Here is a 23,898-nt window from a genome sequence, read left to right on the forward strand (position 1 = left end):
GGCTTGATGAGTGGTGCTAGGTCCACACCCACGATCTGACCTGTGAACCCCATGCCGCTGAAGCGGAGTGTGTGAACTCAACTACTACGCCAGCAGGCTGGCCCCTTTCTTCAGGTTTTTTGAAGAGCAAAAAGGCAAGAAAGTTTGCCTTTCTTTGGTAAAGGTAAAATTGGCTGCATGACTTGGGGGCCTCAAAATCCCATTTTTATAGAAGAGCTGGAGACTGAGGTTAATCCAAAGAAAAGAATTTTCCTCTGAAAATGAAAATTGACAAACAAATTCTAAGAAAATATAGTGGGAACAACAATAACATGAGTAAAACTTAATGAAGCCTGTTTGTAACCATCATCTCTTAATTCTCACAACCACCTACGAGGAGGAGAGCGTTATTGCTGTACGCTGTACATGAGGAGGAAATTGAGACTCAGAGGGTTCGGCTCATGAAGCTGCAGTTGGGAGCCAAGGCCGGGCCTTCCTACTCTATCACAACATGCTGTGAGCCAGGGAGGAACAAGTGGAGGCTTCTTTTTCCATTATGGGGAGCTTTCTGACTGTAGGTAAGATAACTCACATGTGAAGAGGCTCCCATTCCCTAACTTCATTTCCATTCTATTCATCTATAAAATGGGAACATGCTACTCTCTTTGTGGGGTGTTGTAAGGATGCCTGATAGCTCGTGTGAGTGACCAGCTCTGTGGTGGGCACAGAGTCAGAACTTAGAAGAAGGTAGCTGCAGCTGCCGCTGGCTAAGTGGACACTGTGTCATCTTCAAGTGCAGGTACCCACTCCCTCACAGCCAGCCGAGGCTCCAGACACGAGTGAATAGTGCTTCTGGATGCAAAGGGCCCAATCTGGCTTGGAACAGAGATGGGCCACCCCACTTCTGATGTCAGCAATCCCACACGCTCCCCCAAGGCAGGATAACTCCTGTCCTTCTCTTCATCTTCCTCCGAGCCAAGGACCCAAATAGGATCCATGAATGGGTTTCAGTGTTCTGTGGATCCCCTGACATTAGATATTAGAACCACGTGTAGATGAACATATTTTTCTGGGGTGAGGATCCATTGCTTCCACCCAATTCTCAAAGAGGGTTATGCATTTGCACCTCCACCCCTGTCCCAAATTAAGAACCACTGCTCGAAATTACCCATTGCAGATCATGTTTTTGTTAGTGCTGTGGAGTCATTCTGACTCCCGGTGACCCCGTGTACAGCAGACCAGAACCCTGCCCAGTCTGTCTGTGCCCTCCGCCCACCTTCTAGTGCTACACAATGCTCTGTTGTATTCATAGGGTTTTCACAGCCAACTTTTTCAGAAGTGGGTGGCCAGGTCCTTCTTCCTAGTCTGTCTTAGTCTAGAAGCTCCACTGAAACTTGTCCACCATGGGTCACCCTGCTGATATTTGAAATACCAGTGGCACAGCTTTCAGCATCACAGCAACATGTAGCTGCCACAGTATGACAACCAACAGACAGCTGTCTGGAATGGCTCCCTGTCTGGGAAAAGAACCCAGGCTGCAGGAGTTAGAGTGCCAAATCTTAACACCAGACCACCAGGGCTGGCTTGCAGATCATATATCTCCCCCACATTCCGTCTCCTGTCAGACTACTGTGCACATCTGTGACTCACATTAGACATAAACTTTAGGTGCACAGACAATTTTGGAAAGCCTTTATAAACTACATGGCCCTAATCAGGCAGCAGAATACTCAAATTAAAGAGAACATAATGAGCCACACCAACAGCGACTCACTACTTACTGAAGGCCTACTGTGTGTCAGGCACTGACCTAGGTGCTTCACATATGTGAGCTCCAATCCTTAGACACCTCCTGCACACATGCATTCATCCTTCCATTGTATTCTACGCGCCAGGCACAATACCACAGGATGCAGGTGCAATGGTGGGAAATCAAAGATAGGATATTAATCAAAGACCATCCAAGAAAATGTACAACTACAACTGTGCTAAATACTACAAAGGAGAGCTACACAGTGCTGTGAGAGCCCAGGACAGCTGGAATAAACCTTTTTACAGGGGTCAGGGAGGTTTTCCTTGAGGAAATGTGATTAAGTTTGAATCTAAAGAAAGAGTAAACGCTTCACTGGGCAAAGGGGAGGGAGTGAGGGAGGGGAAGAGGTGGAAGAAGAGAAAGGAAAAGCCTGTTCCAGGCAAACGGCATGTGCAAAAGCCCTGTGGCAGGAGGGCTCCTATATCTCTGAGGTGTGATGGGTACAAAGCAACAGGGAACATGGAATGACTTGAGGCTGGATCTGCAGAGGGGCCAGGCCATGGAGAGTCTTATATGCCATATTATGGAATTTGGTTATTCTTCTTAGAGCACAGGGAAGAACACATTGCTATGTTTTATTTTGAGAGTGGCATGATCAGATTTGCTTTTCAAAAGATTGCTTCAGCTGATACAGGGACAGACAGAGGGAGGCCAGAGTAGACACAAGGAGGCCTCTTAGGAAGCTAATGCAGTAAAGCAGATAAAAGATGGTGGTAGCTTAGATTGGGGTGGTGGCAGAAGAAATCAAAGGCAGCAGAGGGAGAGGGGTTTAGGACAAAAAATCCACAAGACACGGGGGTGGTAAAGGACAGAGCAGTGTCTAGCAGGCTGCCCAGATTCCTGGCTCTCGTGACTGGATGGATGGCAGTGTCACTGCAAAACAGTGATGCCCAGAAGAGGATCAGATTTGCAGTGAAGGTGACGAGTTCAGCTTGGACACACTGAATTTGAGGAGGCCAGCCGGCAGTTGGATAATGCAGTCTGGGGTCCAGAGGGAGCTTGGGGCTGGAGAAAGTGGTCACTGAAGTCATGGGCGCAATGAGATGCCCCAGAAGAGAAAACAGACTGAAAAAACAGAAATTTGCAGGGATTCCAACATTTCTCCATCTTATACATGAGGACACCAAGGCTCACAGAGGAACAGGGGCTTCGCAGGGGTCAAAGTCCTGGTAAGAAGAGGAGGCACAAACACAGTGAAATACGAAGCCAGAGCACAAGTGCAGGAGTTCACACTGAGAAGAATGCCTGTTTCTGGAAGAATAGCGTAAAAACCTGAAAGGAGACTTCATGACTCAAGGAACACTAAAGAGAAACCGGACTTCTGCTAGAGAGTGAACTAGATTAATGCCATAAAGGCAGGAAGGACTTTAAGGGAAGTGATGTACAGGTTTCACAGAAATCACTTCTTCAGGGTTCTGCTGAAGTCCTACTTCCCCCTGAAGCCTTCTGTGACAATACCAGTGTACAATGAACTCTCTACCCCTCAACATTCACCCACCCCGTGCCCTTTCGGTGTCCAGCATTACACTAAATGTTCAGGGTACAGTGTGCTCAAGTGCTCACAGGCTGGTCGGGGATGGGGACAGGCAGATAAGCAAACCAACAATTACACTAGAGCTCAGTCAGTGCGGGGAGAGAGGCTGCTCCCAGAACACAGAAGAGGGACATCACGCAGTACAGGAATGGGCCAGCACTTCCCAGAGTGATGGAGCAGAAAGGGCGGTGAGGCAGGAGCCAGGTGAAGGGAGACAGAGGAAGGCAAGTCAGAAGGCACAGAGATGAGGGGAAAAGCATGGAGCATTTGGAGGGCACAGTTGCAGCCAGAGCATAGGATGCATCCTGGGGAATACCAGATGAGGCTAGAGTGACAGGCAGGAGCCAGGTTTGAAGAGGCCTCGAATGCCAACCTAAGTAGTTTTAACTTTATCCTGACAGGAACCACAGAAGGGTTTTAAGTAGAATAGTAACACGGTCAAATTTTCACTTTAAAAAAATGCATTTGGGCAGCAGTGTAGGGCTGGATGGGACATTCAGGACCACAGATAGAAAGGTCAGCCAGGAGGCCATGAAACATCTATGAGGCCACCAGTCTGCACAGCTTCTGGCTATCCTTCCTAGAACAAGACAAGGCATAGATAAACAACCAAACTATCATCTGATTATCTGTAGCATTTCGTTGGCACTTCTCTTCCGTTACCTGAATTTCTAGTTAACTTTCCCCAAGTCGATGTCTCATCTCTCCCAGAAGACCCCAGACTCCATGAGAAGAGGTAGAATCATATCTCACAATTTCTGGCCCATAAGGAGGTGCTCAGCAGATGCGTTGAGCAATTCCAGGCTTTCCTGAGACACAACGCTCACCAAGTGACTGAACATGGCAGGTGGCTGGTCTCAGGGCAGGGTCAGGGCAGTGGTAAACTCACCCTGCGCACTTCAAAGGAGACTCCAGAGATTTGCTCAGTGTTTGAAAATATGCTGCTGGTGAGGAAGAAAGGAAGTGGATTCATATGGAGCGCCTGCTATGCACTGGGCCTTTTGTTCACAGTACCATGCTGAATTTTCACAAAGCCTTGAAGGAAGTAGTATTACCACCATTTAACAGCCAGACTAAGGTGAAGAAAGGTCACGCGATTCCCTCAAGGTCACGGAGCTACTAAGTGGCAATGCTGGGTGTCAAATCCAGATCTATCCCATTCCAAGGGTCAAGCAGAGACTGCTTTTACCCGAATGAAGTGAGAATGGGATGGAACAAAGTGCACAGGCTTTAGAAACAGAGACAATGTGGCTCTGTGACTTTGAGTCTCATTTTTGTCAAACAGAAAATGCAGATCCTAACAACACCAATTTCACCAAGTCATTACAAGAGGGAGTATGTGAAAGCCCCTTTTAAACTGTGAAGGGCTCTGCAAATTGTTAGTATTTGGTGGAGCCGCCCTTTGCAGGAGGCCCACTTATACACCACACACAACCTGGGCTACCAGGCCGCTTCAACCTGCCCGCCGTCACAGCAGGGCCTCACTCCAGACTGGACTTCAAATCATTAATGGTTGGTCTCGTTGCTACTAATTTAGCCAAAGTTCTGTGAAATTGCCTGGGAGAAAACAGAATGTTAATAAAAATTCAATCCTCAGTCATCAGTTTAAAAAGGGCTCCCTGTGAAAAAGCAAATACTAATGTAGTTGAGAAAGAAATGAACTTTAAAAAGGTTTTTCCTGAGTTCAGGCTAAGGAATCATCAGGGCGTCAGTCAGAGGTCTCTCTCTTCTCAGCTCTGATATATCTACACAGCTATTGAAATGATCCCACTCGATTTCAGAACTTGATAACACTCATCAATTTTTTATATTTTACAATCTCCTATATGGCTAAGACAGCTTACGATACACCTCATCACATCGAAAAGATACTTATAGTACTCTTTTACTTATTCAAAAGAATTTTATTGAGGGCCTCAGACAAGCGCTAGACATTGTGTGGCACAGACACATCAGACACGTCCCTGCCCTCTAGGAGCTTACAGGCTAACACAGCCTGACAAGTCATTAGTACAAGGGGGTGGAGCAGTGAATGAGGATCAGGGAGTAAGTGCTGTGAGTCAGAAAGGGACGGATCACACAAGCAACACCATGAGAAGGCTTCACCACAGAGGCAGGATTTCAACAAGGAGAGAGTTTCCTAGGATTTTCACAGGTAGAATAGGTTTCAGGAAGATGATACAATGCGAGGACAAAGAGAGATATAGAAAAAGTTCTAGGTATGTTTGATTAGGGGGGTTGTCAGCGAAAAACAGAGAAGCTTAGCTGGAGCAATGCCTTACGAGGAAGACAGTGGAAGATGAGGCAGGAGAGGTAGCTTGGAGCCAGAAGGAAGATACCACTGCCTCTCGATCAGTGAATGATACAGCGAATGCGAGCAGTTTGAGGAGAGTCTTCCACTGCGGTGCTGTGCAAGATGGAAGCAAGAGGACTCTAAGTGTCCAGGAGTGAGAGAATCAGGGCCTGAACTACAGTGGCAGCTCTGGGAATAAATCAAAACATAGATACAAAACAGATCAGGAAGGAAAACTGAAATAACTTTATCACTGACAGGAAGTGAGGAATCCCAAGACTACCCTGAGGTGTCACAGACTAGGAAAATCTGGAGGAGGAGCTCATTTGGGAACTGCAGGGGCGGGAGAGGGTGAAGAGAAAGAAATGTTCTGAAACATCCTTTGGAGGGCTAAAGAAACCTAAATGAGTTTGAATTTTGCAGTGGTCTACTATAACACAAATCTCAGATATTTTTTTACTGGATAATAAAATGATACTCAAAGTTTCTCTGACCTTCGTCCTTTGACCTTGGAAGAAATCACTGTAGTGTTTAAGCAAGGAAACCAGCACCGTGTTCTCATCATACTTGATTAAGAAGTAAGGTAGCGCTGGGACTCCTTCTGTTTGACAAAGATCATCATATGCACGCTGAAGAGCTTGAATCTGAAAACAGGAAACATTGCATTATTCTCCAGACAATTACATACCTAGTTCTGAGCCTAAAATTAACATAAAAGGTACTTTCAAGCCAGAAGACTGGAAACGACTGATCACATCCCTGTTACTCTTTTTGTAGCAAATGAACATAAAATAAAAAATCATACCACTTCACTTCTATAAACACTTTCCACGTGCATGGCAGTGTGTCTTCAACAGGGGCACAAGGGGACATTTATGGTACAGTGTGGTGGTTCCCTAAGATGTCAACCACAAAGGTCTAGAGGGGTATCCAAACATGATTTCTCTCCTGAAATAACCAAGCATGAATCTACCATGGATGCATTTCACCTTTTGAACCTTTCCATAATCTAACAGCTTTATTGGGACATACTTCACTTACCATACAATCCACCCATTTCAAGTGCACAATTCAAAGCTGTTTTTAGCGTGTTCCCAGGATTATGCAACCATCACTACAATAATTTCAGAACATTTTCATCCATCAGCAGTCAATCTGCAGGCAAAATTCTTTTCCCTACTTATATTTCTTTTTAGGAAATACTTCCACGATACCACAACCTTTGATTTGTCCTAAATAAACTCAGGATTTTTTAATCAATAAGGGCTTCTCCCTGGCTTTAGAATTCAGGGTTTTAGTGATTGATGTACTTCATGAATTCAAATCATCTTGTCACTCAATCTTTGCCTCAACAACAATCAGAATTCTTTAGTTTAGGGTCTGTTCTACCAGTCTGATCATTTTCATTGCCCTTCTTGGGACCATCTCCAACAATCTCATTTTCTTTCTTAAACTGCAAAGACTAGCTCTGCATCATGATGCAGAAGTTCTGCAACTTGGTATGAGGGTAGGAGAACGTCTTCTCTTTGGTTTCAAAGACTGTCTTCCCAAAGTATATTGCCTTATCATCTCCCACACTGAAAGTCAAGACCACATATTGGCAAATCCTTGCAGTATTTCAAAATGTTCTTATAATTCCTCCTTACTGACTGAGCATTTCACCAAATGTCACAGAAAACCTGGAAAAGTATTGCTCACTATTTCTTCAAAATGATTTTACGAACAGTTGGTGAAGAAGTCTGTTCCTAGTACTATCTTTGGAGGATTCCACAGTAACCATCTCTTCATCCAGACAAGTGCCTATCTGTCTTTAGAATGAGCTAGATAATCTACTCATACACGTTAAACCCAATTTTACCAGCATTTTGTTTTATTTCTTGATACCTGTTTTGGTGAAAACCTGTGATCCAAGCCCTCTGGTCCCTGAATGAGGGGTATACTCTCTGGAAGGCAGAGAGCGGGGGAGCAAAACCAATAGTAGAAGTGGTACTTCTTCAGATCCTAGAAGAAAAAATATAACATAGGACATCAGAATAGTACCAATGATTAAACTGAAATTCATCTATTAACTTAACTTCCCATAGCCACGTAAGACAGAAAAACTGACACAAACAAGATATGACCAGCTTGTCAGAAATTCTCATCTCCGAAAGAACTCATGATAAAATACAGAATTTATGTCTTTATCCCAAAATAGTCCCACACACCACACGCTAAAATATCATGATAAACATAATGTACTTATTGGCCACTTGCTAACAAAAAGTGTTCAATCAGTAACTGACAATATCGTCATCACTGTTTAATACACAAAAACCACCCTGGAAAGGAACTACTATCATCCCATGTTATAGACAGAAAACTGGAGCTTAGAGAGGGGTGAAGAACTTGAACAAAACAAAGATAATAAGTGGCAGAGAGGGGAGCAGAATCCTGCTTCCAAAACTTAAGCTTTTGTCCACACATACTCAATGTTCCATCTGTGGAGGCATGCCCTCCAAACACAGTCTCATTCTGTTTACAATCAGATGAATTAAGCATGCTATTAAAGAAGTTGTGCTATTCATAACCTACATATGCCTGAGATAATACAACGTTGCTTTCAGAAACGCCTTATTGGCGAAATTCAAGTCAACAACTATTAAGCACTTGCTATGGACAAGTCAAAACATTGGACACTCTGATAAGAAGATGACTAAAACCCAGTGCAGCCCTTGGGCAGCTCACTCTCTGCGTGGAGCAGAGATAAAGTGAGTACATGATTAACTGTATGAGTCACAGAAGAGGGTCTAAGAACTAAGGAGCATCGATGACATAAGAGATTACATCTTCAGAGGTGTATCTGACTGCTTCTCCACCAGGGGAAGCGATGCAGGGGCACTGACTTGTGACGCTGTCCTAGATACTGTGCCCACTCAGGCTGAATGCTCTTGCCTCTGGATGCCTGCAGCATGTGTGGCCTGAATCACTCATGTGGTAGGATCCCACAGTTATGTGGGTATGTGACAGCATCCTCACCAGTCTGTTAGCACTGACCACAATGTAGTTTATTTGGGTAATTAATATTTCTTCTTGAATCTTGCTAAGAGTTTTGAGTAGATGGTGGTTAGAAGACTTTTTATTGAGAACTAATTCACATACCATAAAATTCACCCTGTTAAAGTGTACAGTTGAGTAGTTTCCTAGTATCCTGACAAAGTTGTACCACCATCACCACCAATTCCAGAATATTTTCATAACCCCTAAAAGAAACTCCAATAGCAGAAACTCCCCATTAGTTCATAAGTTAAAAAACTCATTCACAGAAACTCCCCACACCCTCAGCTCTTCCCAGCCCCTGGAAACCACCAATCTATTCTCTGTCTCTACGGATTTGCCTTTTCTGGACTTTTCATATAAATGGAACCATACTAGATGACTTTTTAAATATAAACTTGTACATAAATGTGCGTCCAGATGAGAGAGTCTAGTAATTATAGTTTCCACAGTCTCTAATTCTGCTAATAACTGTTCAACTGAGAACAAATCCCCTTTTGACAACAGCAAAACAAACTATAAAACTGAAATTAGTGAAGTGTCTGTTTCTCTGAGTCCTAAAAACAGCAGAAATAAAAGCAAAAACACCTCCTCCAGAGATTATTCTCTCTTCTTTGTACTTAAATGATTTGTCATAACTGATCTTTAGGAAAAGGTTAAATGATTCAAGACGGAGGACTTGGCGATTTCTAAGAAGCTTTATCAGGCCATCTTCAAAAGTCAGAAGGCTTGAATTTCTCAGGATGTTTTTTAGGATACAAAGGACCTCAACTGAATTAAACATAAAGCCTTTTGTGTCTGAAGATTTTAAAAGATAGAGACTTAATTTTTTTTAAAGGCAGGCTAAGAATGCACAGTAAAAAAGGCAACAAGGCTAACATACACACTGACTCTAGGAAATGCCTTAAAACTTTAAGAACTAATGTTATTTTTCTATTTAAATTGCCAACTGGATTCTACTAACTAGAATTCTTGATACAGAAAAAGTATTGACATTAAAGTAACAAAACTAGAAATCTTTAACAAGCATGACTTATATCTATACCAATAGCGAATTTACAAAATCACTCAAATTTACAGACAAATTATCAATGCCAAATTACACCTAGTAATCTCATGAAGAATTTAAACATTTTTCTATCTCCCCTACTATTGCACAGAAAGCTTTATAACTGGCTAGAAAATGTGCTCCTTGTAGACAGCCACCCTTTGGCAAGGCCTCCAGTTTGATTCCTGTCATTCCCTCAGTAAATCAGAGAGGCAGCCTTCAGAAGAGATGGAGAATTAGTTCGTGGGGGAGGAAGAAAGGCAAGACCTGTAACTCAGCAAAAAAAAAAAAAAGAGAAAAATGTGGGGAAGAGGATTAATACCCAAAGCTGATGAAGCTGTGGTGACAACACATAATACATATCAACATCAATATGCTTATATGCCTGCTCCACAGAATATAATCTAAAGAAATAAAATGAACAGGAAAAAAAGATCAGCATGGCCAATATTCTTCACAGCAACAATTTTTTAATTGTGAATATTGAAAACAGCCTGGATGCACAAGGGTCTATAGAACACACACTTAACAAGATAGTGTACAGTCAACATAACTGTAAGGGATAAATTAGTTTTACATGTAGATATATAGAGATACACACACATATACTTATATGCGTATATATATACGTGTGTGTGTGTGTGTGTGTGTGTGTGTGTAGCTGGTCCTTCCATAATCAACCCTCACCTTTTCCCTACTTTCCCCATCACGGAGACCAGGTCCTTTTACTTTCCTAGGTAGCAGATGTTACCCTATTGTGATCTCTTTTCCTCTTCAAAGCTGCCCCTAATGTTCATTTTAATTAGATCTCACTTACATAAAACATTTTTCTTTCTCAAAAAAATGTAACTGTCTAGTCAAACTATGTAGTATGATCTCCTCTAGCCCAGAAAACGCTTGGGGATGGTCGGGATCCCCAAGACACCACCTTTTCCTTCTGTTAATGGACCCAGCAACTAAGCTCTGCAGGACTGTATTTAACGAAGACGTCGGCAACAAGGGCCCACTGCTCCCTGAACCTGACTATCATGTCCTGAATGACAAGAGTTGGGTCACTGTGCTACATAAACCATGCAACTACTACCAGTGTATGACCATACCAGGATGATCAATAAGAAGGCGTTAATTTTGCACTGGTACTAAGTGCCAGCACTGTTGGACCACTAACCAAATGAGCTTTTCTTAAACAGTCATCATCTGACTAACACAAGGTGATAGCTTCAGGGAAACGAGAGCCCACTGTTCTATCAGCACACTGGGTTTGGCCAGGGCATTCGAGCAATCTAAATGTGAACATGGGTCCATTTACTTACTGCAAATGTCAAGAGGAGGAACTTGTTGAGGAGGACAGGGTTTTCGAGGGCAGCGCCCGATTTTATGGATTCCCATATCTGCCAGAAGAAAGAAAAGCGTCAGGGCAGGTGATCAGGCGTCTCGGAGCTTCTCACTCTCAAGCAAAGTACAGAGCTGAAAAGCACCAAGCTCTTCTTTCCTAGAGGCCTAGCACCACTTATCCCAGGCAACCAAGCGGGTCGTTACGCACTCTGCCCACTTCACACGGCCTCTCCACCAGCCACAGTCCCTGCAGAGGCTGAGGAAAGCGAGAGAACCCAGAAGCTCCTCTCAGTGGGTCTCAGCATCAGAGGAAGCAATCAGGCCATTTTCATGCCTTCGTTATTTCCTTCAACAAGTGTTTACTTATCGTCCACTACACACCAGGCACACTGGGGTTACAGAACTAAAACACACAGTTCCTACCCTCGAGAACCTTATAGTCTCATGAGAGACAGAGAGGCATCAATGTCCGAGAACACCACCAGGCAGGATGCGCTATCGCAGAAGGATGTAGAATTCCTGGGAGGAGCACCATCTTGGCTGGGGAAGTAAGAGGGAAAAGAGCCAGGGAGAGGCTCCAGGAGTGATCTGAACCACGTATAGGGGATTTCTTAAAGTCTTATTTGGGATTATATTGCCCTGAGACATGAAGGAAAGAGAACAAATTTCAAGTTTATGAGTACTCAGCAAGTTTTGTGACTGGAAGCAGCAGCTGCTGGTCACAAGATGTTTTAGTAGCTAAGATTAGTTGCTAAACATTGTGTCACTAAGCAACACAAACTGTTGGACCAATAAAAGCCATTGCCCCCAAATGGGTGGAAGAGGGAAAGAAGCAAAGAGAAGTTCTTGCTATTGAAGTCATAACCTTGGAGGAGCTGAACCACTGAAGAGCAGGCTCCTGCTTCTGCTAAGCTGTGGCGGGGAGACTGCCAGGGGAAGGCTGAGCCCCGGGGAAGGGCTAGGATTCCTGTGAGGAGCAACCTGCTGTTTTCAATGATAGAGTAAGACCTGACCCAACTCTTTGCAGACAGCTTTTTAAAAGTGCAGCCAAGACAGGAGGCTCAGGAGCAGTCAAGCCACACGTCAGGGAGACAAGAACATCCTTGGAGGATCATCCAACGAAGACTCAGATCATCACCTGAGTCACACACTGTATCCATTGTGAGGGAGGAAAGGGACGCCCACCTCAGCACCAAAGGAGGGAGACTCGCTTCTCAGACCATGGCACCCACATAAATAAGACTCCTTTGTTTTATAAGACTAGTGTGAACAACACTTGATTAAGTGGGTTGAGAGGATGGGATAAACTATCCCCCTATCCTCACGCTAACTCAGACGTGAAGAAGTAAAGGAAAGACATTCCAGGAAGAGAGAACATCATGTGCCAAAGGTAAAGGAGAGAACAAAGAGTAGGTGAAGGAAGGAATTAGGAGTGATTTGCTGTGACTGAGTCAGAGGAGGAGGGATAAGAGTGACAGCACAGAGAGGCCACAGAGGCCAGGCCCCGAGGGGTCCTGTAAATCAGATGGAGCAGTTTAGACTTAGTGCTGAGGATCCTGGAGACGCTATATGATCATCTCTGACAGCACTACAGTGCTTAGGCTGGAAAGCCTCTCCAAGGGGCACAAAGAACAGAGAACCCAAATGCATTCAGACACAGGAACACAACTCGCAGAGAGGTCAAACTGCTTCAGAATGCTAACTGGAGATCAGCAGCAAAGCTTTTCACACTGCCCTGGCATGAATTGCCAGCCTATCCTCAGGTGAGAGCCTGAATGTCTCCACTCTGCCCTTCCCAGCAACACAGAAGCCCACAACTACCTTGGGGTACTGACTACCTACTAGTTTCTAGGACAGACCCATGCACCTGACCAGAAACAGCCTGCCTGTCGCGACCACAGAAAATATGATGCATACATCACGCTTTCCCAGCTAACCTCGTCTGCTGCTTGTTCCAAAAGTAGCTTCTTATCCGCAGCCTTGAAAGCTTCAAGGGTGTTGGTGTTATACAGTGTTCCAATGGCCGGGCAGCAGTGAGCTGGGGTGGGGGCACTCCTGGATACGAGAGAAACACGGTTAAGCAGGCACAGCTGGGACTCAGAGAGCCAGGGAGTGACAAACGAACCAGCACAGCAGTGGGAGACAAAGGACAGTGCTCTGTAGGGCAAGGAGAAGATCGATTGTACATTTCTTTGGGAAAAGATGAATATCATCATTTAACAACCAAAAACAGGCACTGTACCCCAAAAAAGCCTCTATGTTCCTTTTACCCTAATCTCTCAGCATGCTGTTATTCCATTGCCCCTCAAACATAAGTTCATTTCCTATTTTTCCTTCTTTCCCATCTTTAACCTAAATGGGAAACATCATTTATTGAGCTTCTATTGTGCTGGGAACTGTACAAGGTCTGAATTCACATAACAGCTTGTTCCTCCATTTAAAGGTTTAAATAACTTGCTAACGTCATATAAGAATAGGCAGAGCTGGAACTGAAAGTCAGAACTAGTTGACTCCAAGGTATTGTGCTGTCCACTCCTCACTCAAGCCCTCCAGGCTTCAAGGCCCCCTCGGCCTATTTCAAACCCTCCTCCTCCAGGAAGCCATCTCCCATTTTTTCTGGTAATGGTTGGTGCATTAAACTGAGCATATTTTAGAGAGTTTTCAAGACCGACAGTCACATACACCTGACTGGAGGACAGTAAGCTGCTCGAGGGCAGGGAGCATGCCTCCCTCTTCTGACCGTCCCCAGACCTAGCCCAGTTCAACAGGCTCTGCACAGCACTGCTGCTGAGCAAACCCCTGCTGGCTATGCGAGTCACACAGACAAAATGTGTTACACTTGGGCTACCTGCCAATCATCTGTGCCACAAGTATGTCACAGTCGACACTGCCCCCAAAGGCCTCAGGGTCTTCAGAGCAATTCAAGTCAGGAGAGGAAAAGATGAGTCGATTCTGAATACAAACTCAGAGGTGGAAAAATCTGGTCTCTTCTCTGAAATGATTAACTTGTGTTTCAGAAGTTACAGATGCTCAATGAAAAGATCCATTTCATTAGTAGCCTAATATTGTTGTCACTTACTACTACTGCAGAGAGAATGCATTTTTATTGATTACACTGATGGCAGCCATATGGTTTACAAGACCCAGTGTCTCTTCCTTTGAAATCTGCATAAAATTGGATTCAGGGGGGCTGCAAGGAGAAGTGATCTAAACCTAGAATATGTATGGAGGGATGCAGTGAGTGAGGAAGGCTCTGCCAAACGCCATCTGTAAGGCTCAAACACCAGGTCCTGGGGGAGAAATCACTTTCAACGGCCAGAGTCTTCCTTAGGGAGCTGGTGAGTCAGCAAATCATAGGTTATCCATCACCACTCTATTCCAATAAATGAATATTTTTCGTTCAGGTGAGATGAGGCCATCACAGATAGACTTGAAGAGAAAAAGAAATCACAAAGGGGCGAGATTAAGCCTAGAGAGAAGGAAGAAGCAGGGTAGTTGGTAAACTAGGCCTTCTACATTCAGACTTGGCTTTATGAAATTAGTGCTGAAACAGAAGGAAGGATGCTATGATCTAATATGGATACGAGCACAAGAGGACATGTCCAAATGTCCTCGGTGTGTGAATGCCATGCCAAAGCCTCACTCCAAGAGTGGAGGAAACTACGTCTCAAGAATTCAAGCAACTGCCAGGACAGCTACACGCCTAGAACATCAGTGCTCATGCAAGTTAACTGGTGACGACAAGATGAAGTTTCAAAGGAGAAGCATTTTGATGACTAAAGTTCCACCACGGGAAATGGTCAGGGAAACAAATTTAAAAAGTGATGATGGGAGGCAAAGCCATTCTACCAGCTTCTCAAGGTTCAAGTTTCACTTGTTCCACAAAGAGGTGGCTCCGATGAGGAGTGGAAAGAGCCCTAGACTTGGAAACGAGAATTTAGTCCAAATCCTGGCCTTGGGACACTTATTGGTTTAGTTTCCTACGATTCCATTTATATGAAATGTCCAGAATAGGCAGATCCATAGAAACAGAAAGCAGGTTCGTGGTCGCCTAGAGTTGGGGGGAAGCACAAGGGAGGAATGGAGAGTGGTTGCTAATGGGTACACGGTTTCTTTCAGGGGTAATGAAAGTGTTCTGCAATTAGATAGTGGTGGCGGTCATACAAGCTACTAAAAACCACTGAATTGAACATTTTTAAAGGATGAGTTTTATGGTATGTAAATTATATCTCAATAAAGCTGTTAAAAAAATCAGAATTAGAAATCCGCCCCATATCCTAGAGCTAATAGTGAACTCACAATGATGTGCGCTAACCTGGCAAAGAACGGACGTCACGGAGGCCTAAAGCCGGGCCTGCTTGGGGACGTTACCCGCTAGAAACTCACTTCACTCAGTCTCGAGGCGATTACTCAGGAGAGTCCTGAGGCTGTTTTGTCCCCGTTATTTACACTTGGCCAAAGGCAAGCATGTGGCCAGAGCCCCCATAACAGACAGGTAGCGGAGGTGGCCGGGATGGAATAATCTCCCAGAAGAAGGGCAGAGGTTGCTTTTCACACCTGGAGGAATCTCTGCTGCATGTACATCAATTTGCATGCCCCCAGGAACTTTGCAAACCTGGGAAGTCACATTCAGTCTCGGGGCATGCTGCTTTATCATCTGCTTTCCATAATAATCTGAGTTCCTATTTATAACATCCTCTAACAGAGTCCATTGGCATCTTTCCATCAACCACACCTCATCTTATTTTGACAGCCATGCACTTAGACTGCTTGTAATTGAATCCAACAATTATTTGAGCAACTAGTACACATCAGATCCGTGTTAGGTGCTAGCGAGGGAGCAGAGAATAAGATACAGCCTGTGCCCTGCAGAGGTGATTTTGCAAATGAGTCTTATTTCCTTAGCTACTTTTTTTTTTGCTGAGGAAGACTCAACCTGAGCTAACATCCGTGCTAATCTTTCTCTGTTTTTTAGCATGTAGGCTGCCAGCACAGCATGGCTGCTAACAGAGCAGCGTAGGTCCATGCCCGGGAACCAAACACAGGCTGCTGAAGTGGGGCATGCTGAACTTAACCACTAGGCAACCAGGTCTGGCCCACCTTAGAAACTTTTTAAGTTCTTTGAGGGCAAGTGTTATACTTTCTATTTCTCTGATTAAGTCCAATTTGAGGCTTAGAAAAGAAAAAATATTTCTTACAACTAAAAACATATGTGTTCAAGGGAAAGAGACCTAAGGAAAGAATTTTTTTTTTACCAGTTTCACTTGATAACAGATTGTCCACCAAAATCTATTCTCCTCTTCTTAAACAGAAATAGAATATATACATGATGCTTGTAGCTGGGCACATTTCAGTCTTCCTTGTAAGAGAATTGAGGCCTGTGCTCCCTCCAACAGAATCTGAGTGGAGTGATGTGTGTCCCCACCCCATTAGGGCATTTTAGAGACTGAGTGTGTCTCTTCCACCTGTTTTCACCCTGGCTCTCTTTCTCCTTCTATCTATTGTTACATGGAGGTGACAATTCAGTCTTATGCAGCACACAAAGGCAAGCCCTGCCACAAGGGGGAATAAGACTGGACTCTCACCCTAGACTAATAAATGGGCAAGAAATAAATTTCCTTTGTGTTTGAGCCATTACATTTTTGGATCTGATTCAGCACCTTCCAGCACAAGACAGTTGGTGCCTGATAAAATACTACTTGAGGGGCGGGTCCCGTGGCCAAGTGGTTAAGTTTGCGCACTCCAGCTTCAGTGGCCCAGGGTTTCGCCGGTTCGGATCCTGGGCGTGGACCTAGCACTGCTCATCAAGCCATGCTGAGGTGGCATCCCACATAGCACAACTAGAAGGACCCACAACTAGAATGTACAACTATGTACTAGGGGCCTTTGAGGAGAAGAAGAAAAAAAAAGATTGCCAACAGCTGTTAGCTCAGGTGCCACTCTTTAAAAAATACTACTTGACTGATAACTCACCTAATACTCACCTAATACAATGTAGAGAATAGGATCCTGTGTTGCCAGCTTCTGGCAGAGACCCAGCAGACTTCCAGGGACGCAGAGTAAGAGGGATTTACCTGGTGTTACGCAAAGCTGAGATACTCTTGGCATCTATAAATGAGTACTAGGACTGTTAGCTCTTCAACTGTGTCTTATTCCTCTCTGTCTTCCCAGTGCCTAGCATGCTCTATTATTAAGATACAGAGGAAGCAATCAGTAAGTATTTCAGAAATAACTATTACCTCTCCACATGTATTATAGCACAGAGCACACCATAATGCAAATAGCTGTCTTCTACCTCTATTGAGAGGTCCTCCAGAGCTCTAGGTTTTGAAAGTCTTTGTATTCCCGATACCTACACATCCTGCACATAAGAGGCACTCAGTATCTGATGAATAAATTCATAAAGATTTTCCCTACAAACCCATGCAGATGTACAGCAATAAAAACAAAGAAAGAACAACAATAATGAAAATAATTTAAATATAAATTATTTCTTCTAAGGAACTCCAAGTGCTTTCATTAAACTTTCTAATTGTCTTAATCTGCCCGGGCTGCTATAACAAAATACCACAGACTGGGTGGCTTACAAACAGAAATGTATTTCTCACACCTCTCGAGGCTGGAAGTCCAAGATCAAGGTGACAGCACGGTCGGGTTCTGGAGGAGGCCCTCTTCCAGGCGCAGACGGCCCACTCTCAGCTATGCCCTCACATAGTGGAAGAGGCAGCCTAGCTCTCTGGGGCCTCTTTGATAAGGGCACAAAGCCCATTCATGAGAGCAACGCCCTCATTATCTGATCACCTCCCAAAGGCCCCACCCCCTAATACTGTAACCTTGGGCATTGGGTTTTCAACACATGAATTTTGAAGGGGACACAAACATTCAGACCATAGCACCAACCATTCTAAGAAAGAGGGACTCAGAAAATCATAGACTTTAAAAACTGGAAGAAACATTAGAAGCTAAGAGTTAGAGATGAGGAAACCGAAGCTGAGAAAACTAAAAGGACTTATTCCAGGTCCCAGAGTTAAACACTGTAGATACCAGATCTTCAAACTTCAAATCCAGGGCTATCTTCACAACACTAGAGAGCATGTCTCATTCTTGCTCATCTCCCCCAGGGCCCACTATGGAGCTTCACACATTGTGAGCAGTCAATAGCTAAATGAAAACATATGACCAGTAAAATCGAGCAATCTGCGTTAAAGTCACAGCTATAGGATCACAGATTTTCATATTTCCTTCAAATAAATTTTCTAGATTGCTGAAGTTTAAGATGCTTGGATTTTATAAGATCAAGCCTAACTTCTGTGAATTGCTTTTTTCTACAATTAATTGTTCCAAAGAATGAAACTATTAATATCTTCGAAAAGACAACCTTCAGTCTAGTCTCAGATTAAAGACAGGAGTGAAGCTAGCTTGTGATGAATGTTCGAATCTCCATATTACGTTAAAATTACAGCACTGATAGTCCCCATTTTACCATCTTCAGATAATTTAACGCTTGAATGTCGTCTGTATTTTCCTTATTATTTTGTAATTGCTCCAAAAGTAAGTTAGTGTTTGCCAAAACAGGAGAGCGACTACTGGGATTTGATTTGTTTTGACAAGTAATCAAAGGAATTTATTACAGACCAAGAAAGCTATGAAGAGAACAAGAAACACCAACATTCACCTTCTAAAGACAAAAGGTACTGACTTTTGGAGAGATTTAAAAAATAAAATTCTAGGGATACTTTATTTGAAATCTGCTACCCTTTGACTACTGCCACTTTCAAAAGCCTGGCAGTCCTTCCAAAGGCCTCTCTCACTTCCCCTGATCCCTCACCTTGACACTGCAAAGGTACAAGGAAGCAGAAAAAGTTGACCTCACTGCAGCCTTTAATTCGTCAGCTCTCACCTGTCTTACAGCCTCTCAGTACAGTTTCTGTTCCCCTCTTTTGTGCAGAATTCAGATTGAGAAACTGAATTCTCAAGAACCACAAAAGATCTAATCAACAAATCCAATGGCCCTTGATTGAACTTTGACGTTCCTGCTTCTGACATTGTTGACCATCTCTTTCCTTCCTGAAAACATTTCCTTCTTTGGTTTCTGCAACTCGTTTCCGGTTCTTCTTCCTGTCAGACAACTTCTATCTCCTTTGCTAGTTCTGCATCTTCTTGCCCTCCCTAATCGAGTACATTCACAGCTGGCCCTTTGTTCTCTGACTCTTCTTCTCTTACAGCCTCACGACCTCCTCCACGTGCAAGACTCCCACATCTAGTCTGACCATGCTTCCTTGACTCTAGTGCCTCTTGGACATTTCTACTGGACACAGCACTGTCATCTCCAACTCAACGTGTTCTAAACCAAACTCAGCTCCTCCTAAAACTGTAGCCCCCTCCTGGTTTCTCTATTTCTGTAGAAGACAAAATGCCACCACCTACTTAAATTGCAAGCTCAGAAATACATTTTACCTTTTTCTCACACTTGCTTACTAAATTACGCCACACACGACCTTGGGCAAGCCATTTTACCTTTTGACCCATTATTCCCTCATCTCAAAATGAAAAAAAATCACAGATGGGAGATCTGAAAGGATTATAGATGTGAAAATGCCTGGCTAATTAAGTAATAAATGTCTCTCTTCTCTCTAGAAACTCCCGATGGCCCCCAACCAGATAAAAAAACTCTTTGAAGGCATATGTCTTACTTCTTTGTATAGCCCTATAATGCCTTTCACAGCAGCTTGTACAGAAGTAGCCTAATAAACGTTCATTGATGCCTGTGGATAAGCAACTAAAGGAGTAAGTCAAGAGGTACCAATAAAGATCACAAAATATTAACTACAATCAAAATCAGGAGGGATGTTATCTAAGTCTCAATCAATCTAGATGGTACTTGGCACCTAATAGGCTTTAACAAATATCTGCTTAAAAAATGAAGCAGACAATCCTAAGCATCCAGCACTTGTCTCTGTGCTACGGGAGGTAAAGAGAATCATGAGGAGCCGGTCCTGCTTGCCGGGAGGTCCCCCAGTACTCCCTGTGGTCCACCTATGAGGGAGGTTAAGAAGGCTCATTCCTTGCAAAAAGCAGTGTTCTTTACTTTAGATTTTAAGCAAAAAATACTCACATGTCAAAAGCACTGAACTCCAACGTTAAGCGAGCTGGCAGCCCAGCAGAATCACCTGGAAGAAGCATTACCACATTTGCAATTACAAGTCAGTAATAGCAGCATTCATAACAAAAACATTTGCGAATGATTTTGTTCTCTTTGTTGAGCCCAAAGCGCCCCATCCAATTCCTGGTTATCCAAACTAAACAGGGACTTGGCAGAAAATGACAGAGCTTCTGTGAATTCAAGGAATTTGCCAAGAATATAAAAAAAGATTTATTAGAAAAAAATATTTGCAATCTCCTCCCCCAGAAATACTAAGTAATCAGTGTTAATTCTTTGGATTAACAACCTGGGTTTCCCTACTCCCTTTCTTTTCCCTGCAACAGAAGAAAAGTGAAAATGAACTTGGGTTGAAAGTCAGGAAGTAAAATAGAAACCAAGGAAGAGCATTAACTATAAAAGACAAGGGTGTCTGATTCTTTACAGAATTAGAATAAAGAATCCTAAAATTCATATGGGGCAACAAAAGACCCCGAATTTCCAAAGCAATCCTGAGAAAAAAAGAACCAAACGGGAGGCATCACAATCCCTGACTTCAAAACATACTACAAAGCTACAGTAATCAAAACAGCATGGTACTGGTACAAAAACAGGTGCACAGATCAATGGAACAGAACTGAAAGCCCAGAAATAAAACCACACATCTATGGACAGCTTATCTTCGACAAAGGAGCTGAGGGCCTACAATGGAGAAAAGAAAGTCTTTTCAACAAATGGTGCTGGGAAAACTGGACAGCCACATGTAAAATAATGAAAATTGACCATTCTTTTTCACCAAAATAAACTCAAAATGGATCAAAGACCTAAAGGTGAGACCTGAAACCATAAGGCTTCTAGAAGAAAATGTAGGCGGTACACTCTTTGACATCAGTATTAAAAGGATCTTTTCGGACACCATGCCTTCTCAGAGAAGGGAAACAATAGAAAGAATAAACAAATGGGACTTCATCAGACTAAAGAGCTTCTTCAAGGCAAATGAAAACAGGATTGAAACAAAAAAACAACCCACTAACTGGGAAAAAATATTTGCAAGTCATATATCTGACAAAGGCTTAACATCTATAATATATAAAGAACTCTCACAACTCAACAACAAAACATCAAACAACCCAATCAAAAAATGGGCTGGAGACATGAACAGACATTTCTCCAAAGAAGATATAATGATGGCCAATAGGCACATGAAAAGATGCTCATCATCGCTGATCATCAGGGAAATGCAAATCAAAACTACACTAAGATATCACCTTACACCCGTTAGAATGACAAGAATATCTAAAACTAATAGCAACAAATGTTGGAGAGGTTGCGGAGAAAAAGGAACCCTCATACACTGTTGGTGGGAATGCAAACTGGTGCAGCCACTATGGAAAACAGTATGGAGATTCCTCAAGAAATTAAAAATAGAACTACCATACGATCCAGCTATTCCACTACTGGGTATCTATCCAAAGAGCTTGAAGTCAGCAATCCCAAAAGTCCTATGCACCCCAATGTTCATTGCAGCAGTATTTACAATAGCCAAGACGTGGAAGCAACCTAAGTGCCCATCAACAGACGAATGGATAAAGAAGATGTGGTACATATATACAATGGAATACTACTCAGCTGCAAAACAGAACAAAATCATCCCATTTGCAATAACATGGATGGACCTTGAGAGAATTATGTTAAGTGAAATAAGCCAGCTAGAGAAGGATAATCTGTGTATGACTCCACTCATATGAGGAATTTAAAAATGTGGACTAAGAACAGTTTAGTGGATACCAGGGGAAAGGTGGGGTGGGGGGGTGGGCACAAAGGGTGAAGTGGTGCACCTACAACACAAATGACAAACATTAATGTACAACTGAAATTTCACAAGATTGTAACCTATCATTAACTCAATTAAAGAAAAAAAAGTTTACATTATAAACGCAGGAATTTGGCATTACAAAAAAAAAAAAAAAAAAGACAAGGGTGTCTGTTTCTAAAGGAAAGCTCACCCTATACTGGAGGGCAGTGAAGACAGCACAAGATGACAGGAAGTGGAATTTACTATGGCCTACCATTGCAGTAATAACCCTTAATGTCCTTGGGGCCTTCATCCAGCCGGTACTCGTTCAGCTTCTTCTGGGTCAACTCATGCCAGAACCCGACATCCAAGGCACTGCTAAAGGGGGCAAACTGCAATTTGGAGAGAACAGGATGCCCTGGGGCTGCTGCCATCATTTGATGCCTATTAGAAAAACAAGACAGAACACAGCAAAATAGCACAAAACATTCATAATAATGCTTAAGTAAAACAAATGAATAAAAATTAATGAGAGGTATGGTGGGCTACCTGAAGACACAGCTTTGGAAATCAACCCAAGTAATTTGCCCCTGTTGTCAAGTTGAGCCTCCTCACGACATGGCTGATCTGTCTACGTAAGCCTTTCCGGCCTTCACCTGCCTGCGTCTTCCTTTCTTCCTAAAGTCAGTCTGACTGGCGCACTAGGGTTACTCCTTCTTCGACACAGTCATGGTCTCAGAAGGTTTTGCCTATCCCATGTGGCCCTGGAGAACTTTACAGGTACAAAATCCAAAGCCTAGCCAGTTAGACACACAACAATGCAAACTGTTCGAGTTCTGAATGAGAGCAGGGCTTGAGCACCCCAGCCGAGGAGGAGCATGAAGAAGTTCCTCTCAAGACAAATACCAACAGCAAACAAAACAAAACAGAAATAAACAGATACAGAGGACAGACTGATGGTTACCCGAGGGGAAAGGGTTGGGGGGAGGGAGAAATCGGTAAACGGGGTCAATTGTATGGTGATGGATGGAAACTAGACTTTTGGTGTTGAGCACACTGTAGAATACAGAGAGGTGGAATTACAAGGTTGTACACCTGAAACACGTACAACGTTATAAACCAACGTTACCTCAACTACCAAAAAAAAGCTTCTCCCCACCTAACCACAGTAGGTGAATTCCTTTGAAACCTTGTCTTGTATATTTTAAATGCATGGAAGATTGGCATTTTACTGTACTATGTCTATTTTAACACTTCGTTCTCCCCCTCAAATCATCCAATACATTTGACCCTCCTGGCAATGAAGCATGCGTACGTTGTAATTTCCTTTTTCCCCTGCACGCTCTCAGGAGTACACACAGCCCGTTTTGAGAAGCACAATACTACTAGAAGAACTCGGCAGTTCCCAAAGCACACGCTGATGACGTCCCTTCACTTTCCATCCTGTCCAACTGCCCCATGACCAGAGAGATTAATACTTCTCAAGCAGAATATATGAATAGTCACACTAGATGGGATAAATTTAAAAAGACAGTTCACATCCATTCAGAGAGGTTTTGCCTGAGTTTTGTGCCAAGATTGTTAAATAGTTTTCAGTTTTCCAAACTTGTTGGATTTTAGTCTTAGAGACAAGGAGCTTTGGACTGATAGTAACTATATGGGAAAATGCAAAGGTGGCTCTACATAAAAGTGTTAAAAATCAAGAAAAAGGAGATGAGTGTGGGGCAGAGCAGGGAGGAAGTCTCTGTGAGGGAGCTGGATGCTGAGTTATGTTGAAAGGATAGGTACGGAGCGGGAAGACGCGCAGAGGGCGGAAGGAACAAGAAGGGCAGAGGAACCCCCGTGGTAGAATCAAACCCAGCTATTTTATTTTTCCTGTTTCTCCCCAAAGTCCCCCAGTACATAGTTGTGTATTTTTAGTTGTGG

At 43.3% G+C, this 23,898-nt stretch overlaps 1 protein-coding gene across 13 annotated transcripts in view; it reads right to left on the reverse strand.

Annotated features, from left to right (window-relative positions):
• ATG7 (autophagy related 7) overlaps positions 1-23,898 on the reverse strand; it is a 350,405-nt gene that overhangs the window by 216,361 nt on the left and 110,146 nt on the right. For all 13 annotated transcript variants that reach the window (XM_070574735.1, XM_070574734.1, XM_070574741.1 and 10 more), the window contains 6 exons: positions 22,247-22,416; positions 20,154-20,208; positions 12,976-13,093; positions 11,017-11,094; positions 7,504-7,620; positions 6,114-6,263 (listed from right to left, as the gene is read on the reverse strand). In XM_070574735.1, coding sequence (XP_070430836.1) covers positions 6,114-6,263; positions 7,504-7,620; positions 11,017-11,094; positions 12,976-13,093; positions 20,154-20,208; positions 22,247-22,409 — 681 coding nt within the window. In that variant the 5' untranslated portion in view covers positions 22,410-22,416. Of the gene's footprint in view, positions 1-6,113; positions 6,264-7,503; positions 7,621-11,016; positions 11,095-12,975; positions 13,094-20,153; positions 20,209-22,246; positions 22,417-23,898 lie in introns of those variants that run through there.

Source organism: Equus przewalskii, chromosome 15 (assembly GCF_037783145.1).
Source record: "Equus przewalskii isolate Varuska chromosome 15, EquPr2, whole genome shotgun sequence".
NCBI lineage: Eukaryota > Metazoa > Chordata > Mammalia > Perissodactyla > Equidae > Equus > Equus przewalskii.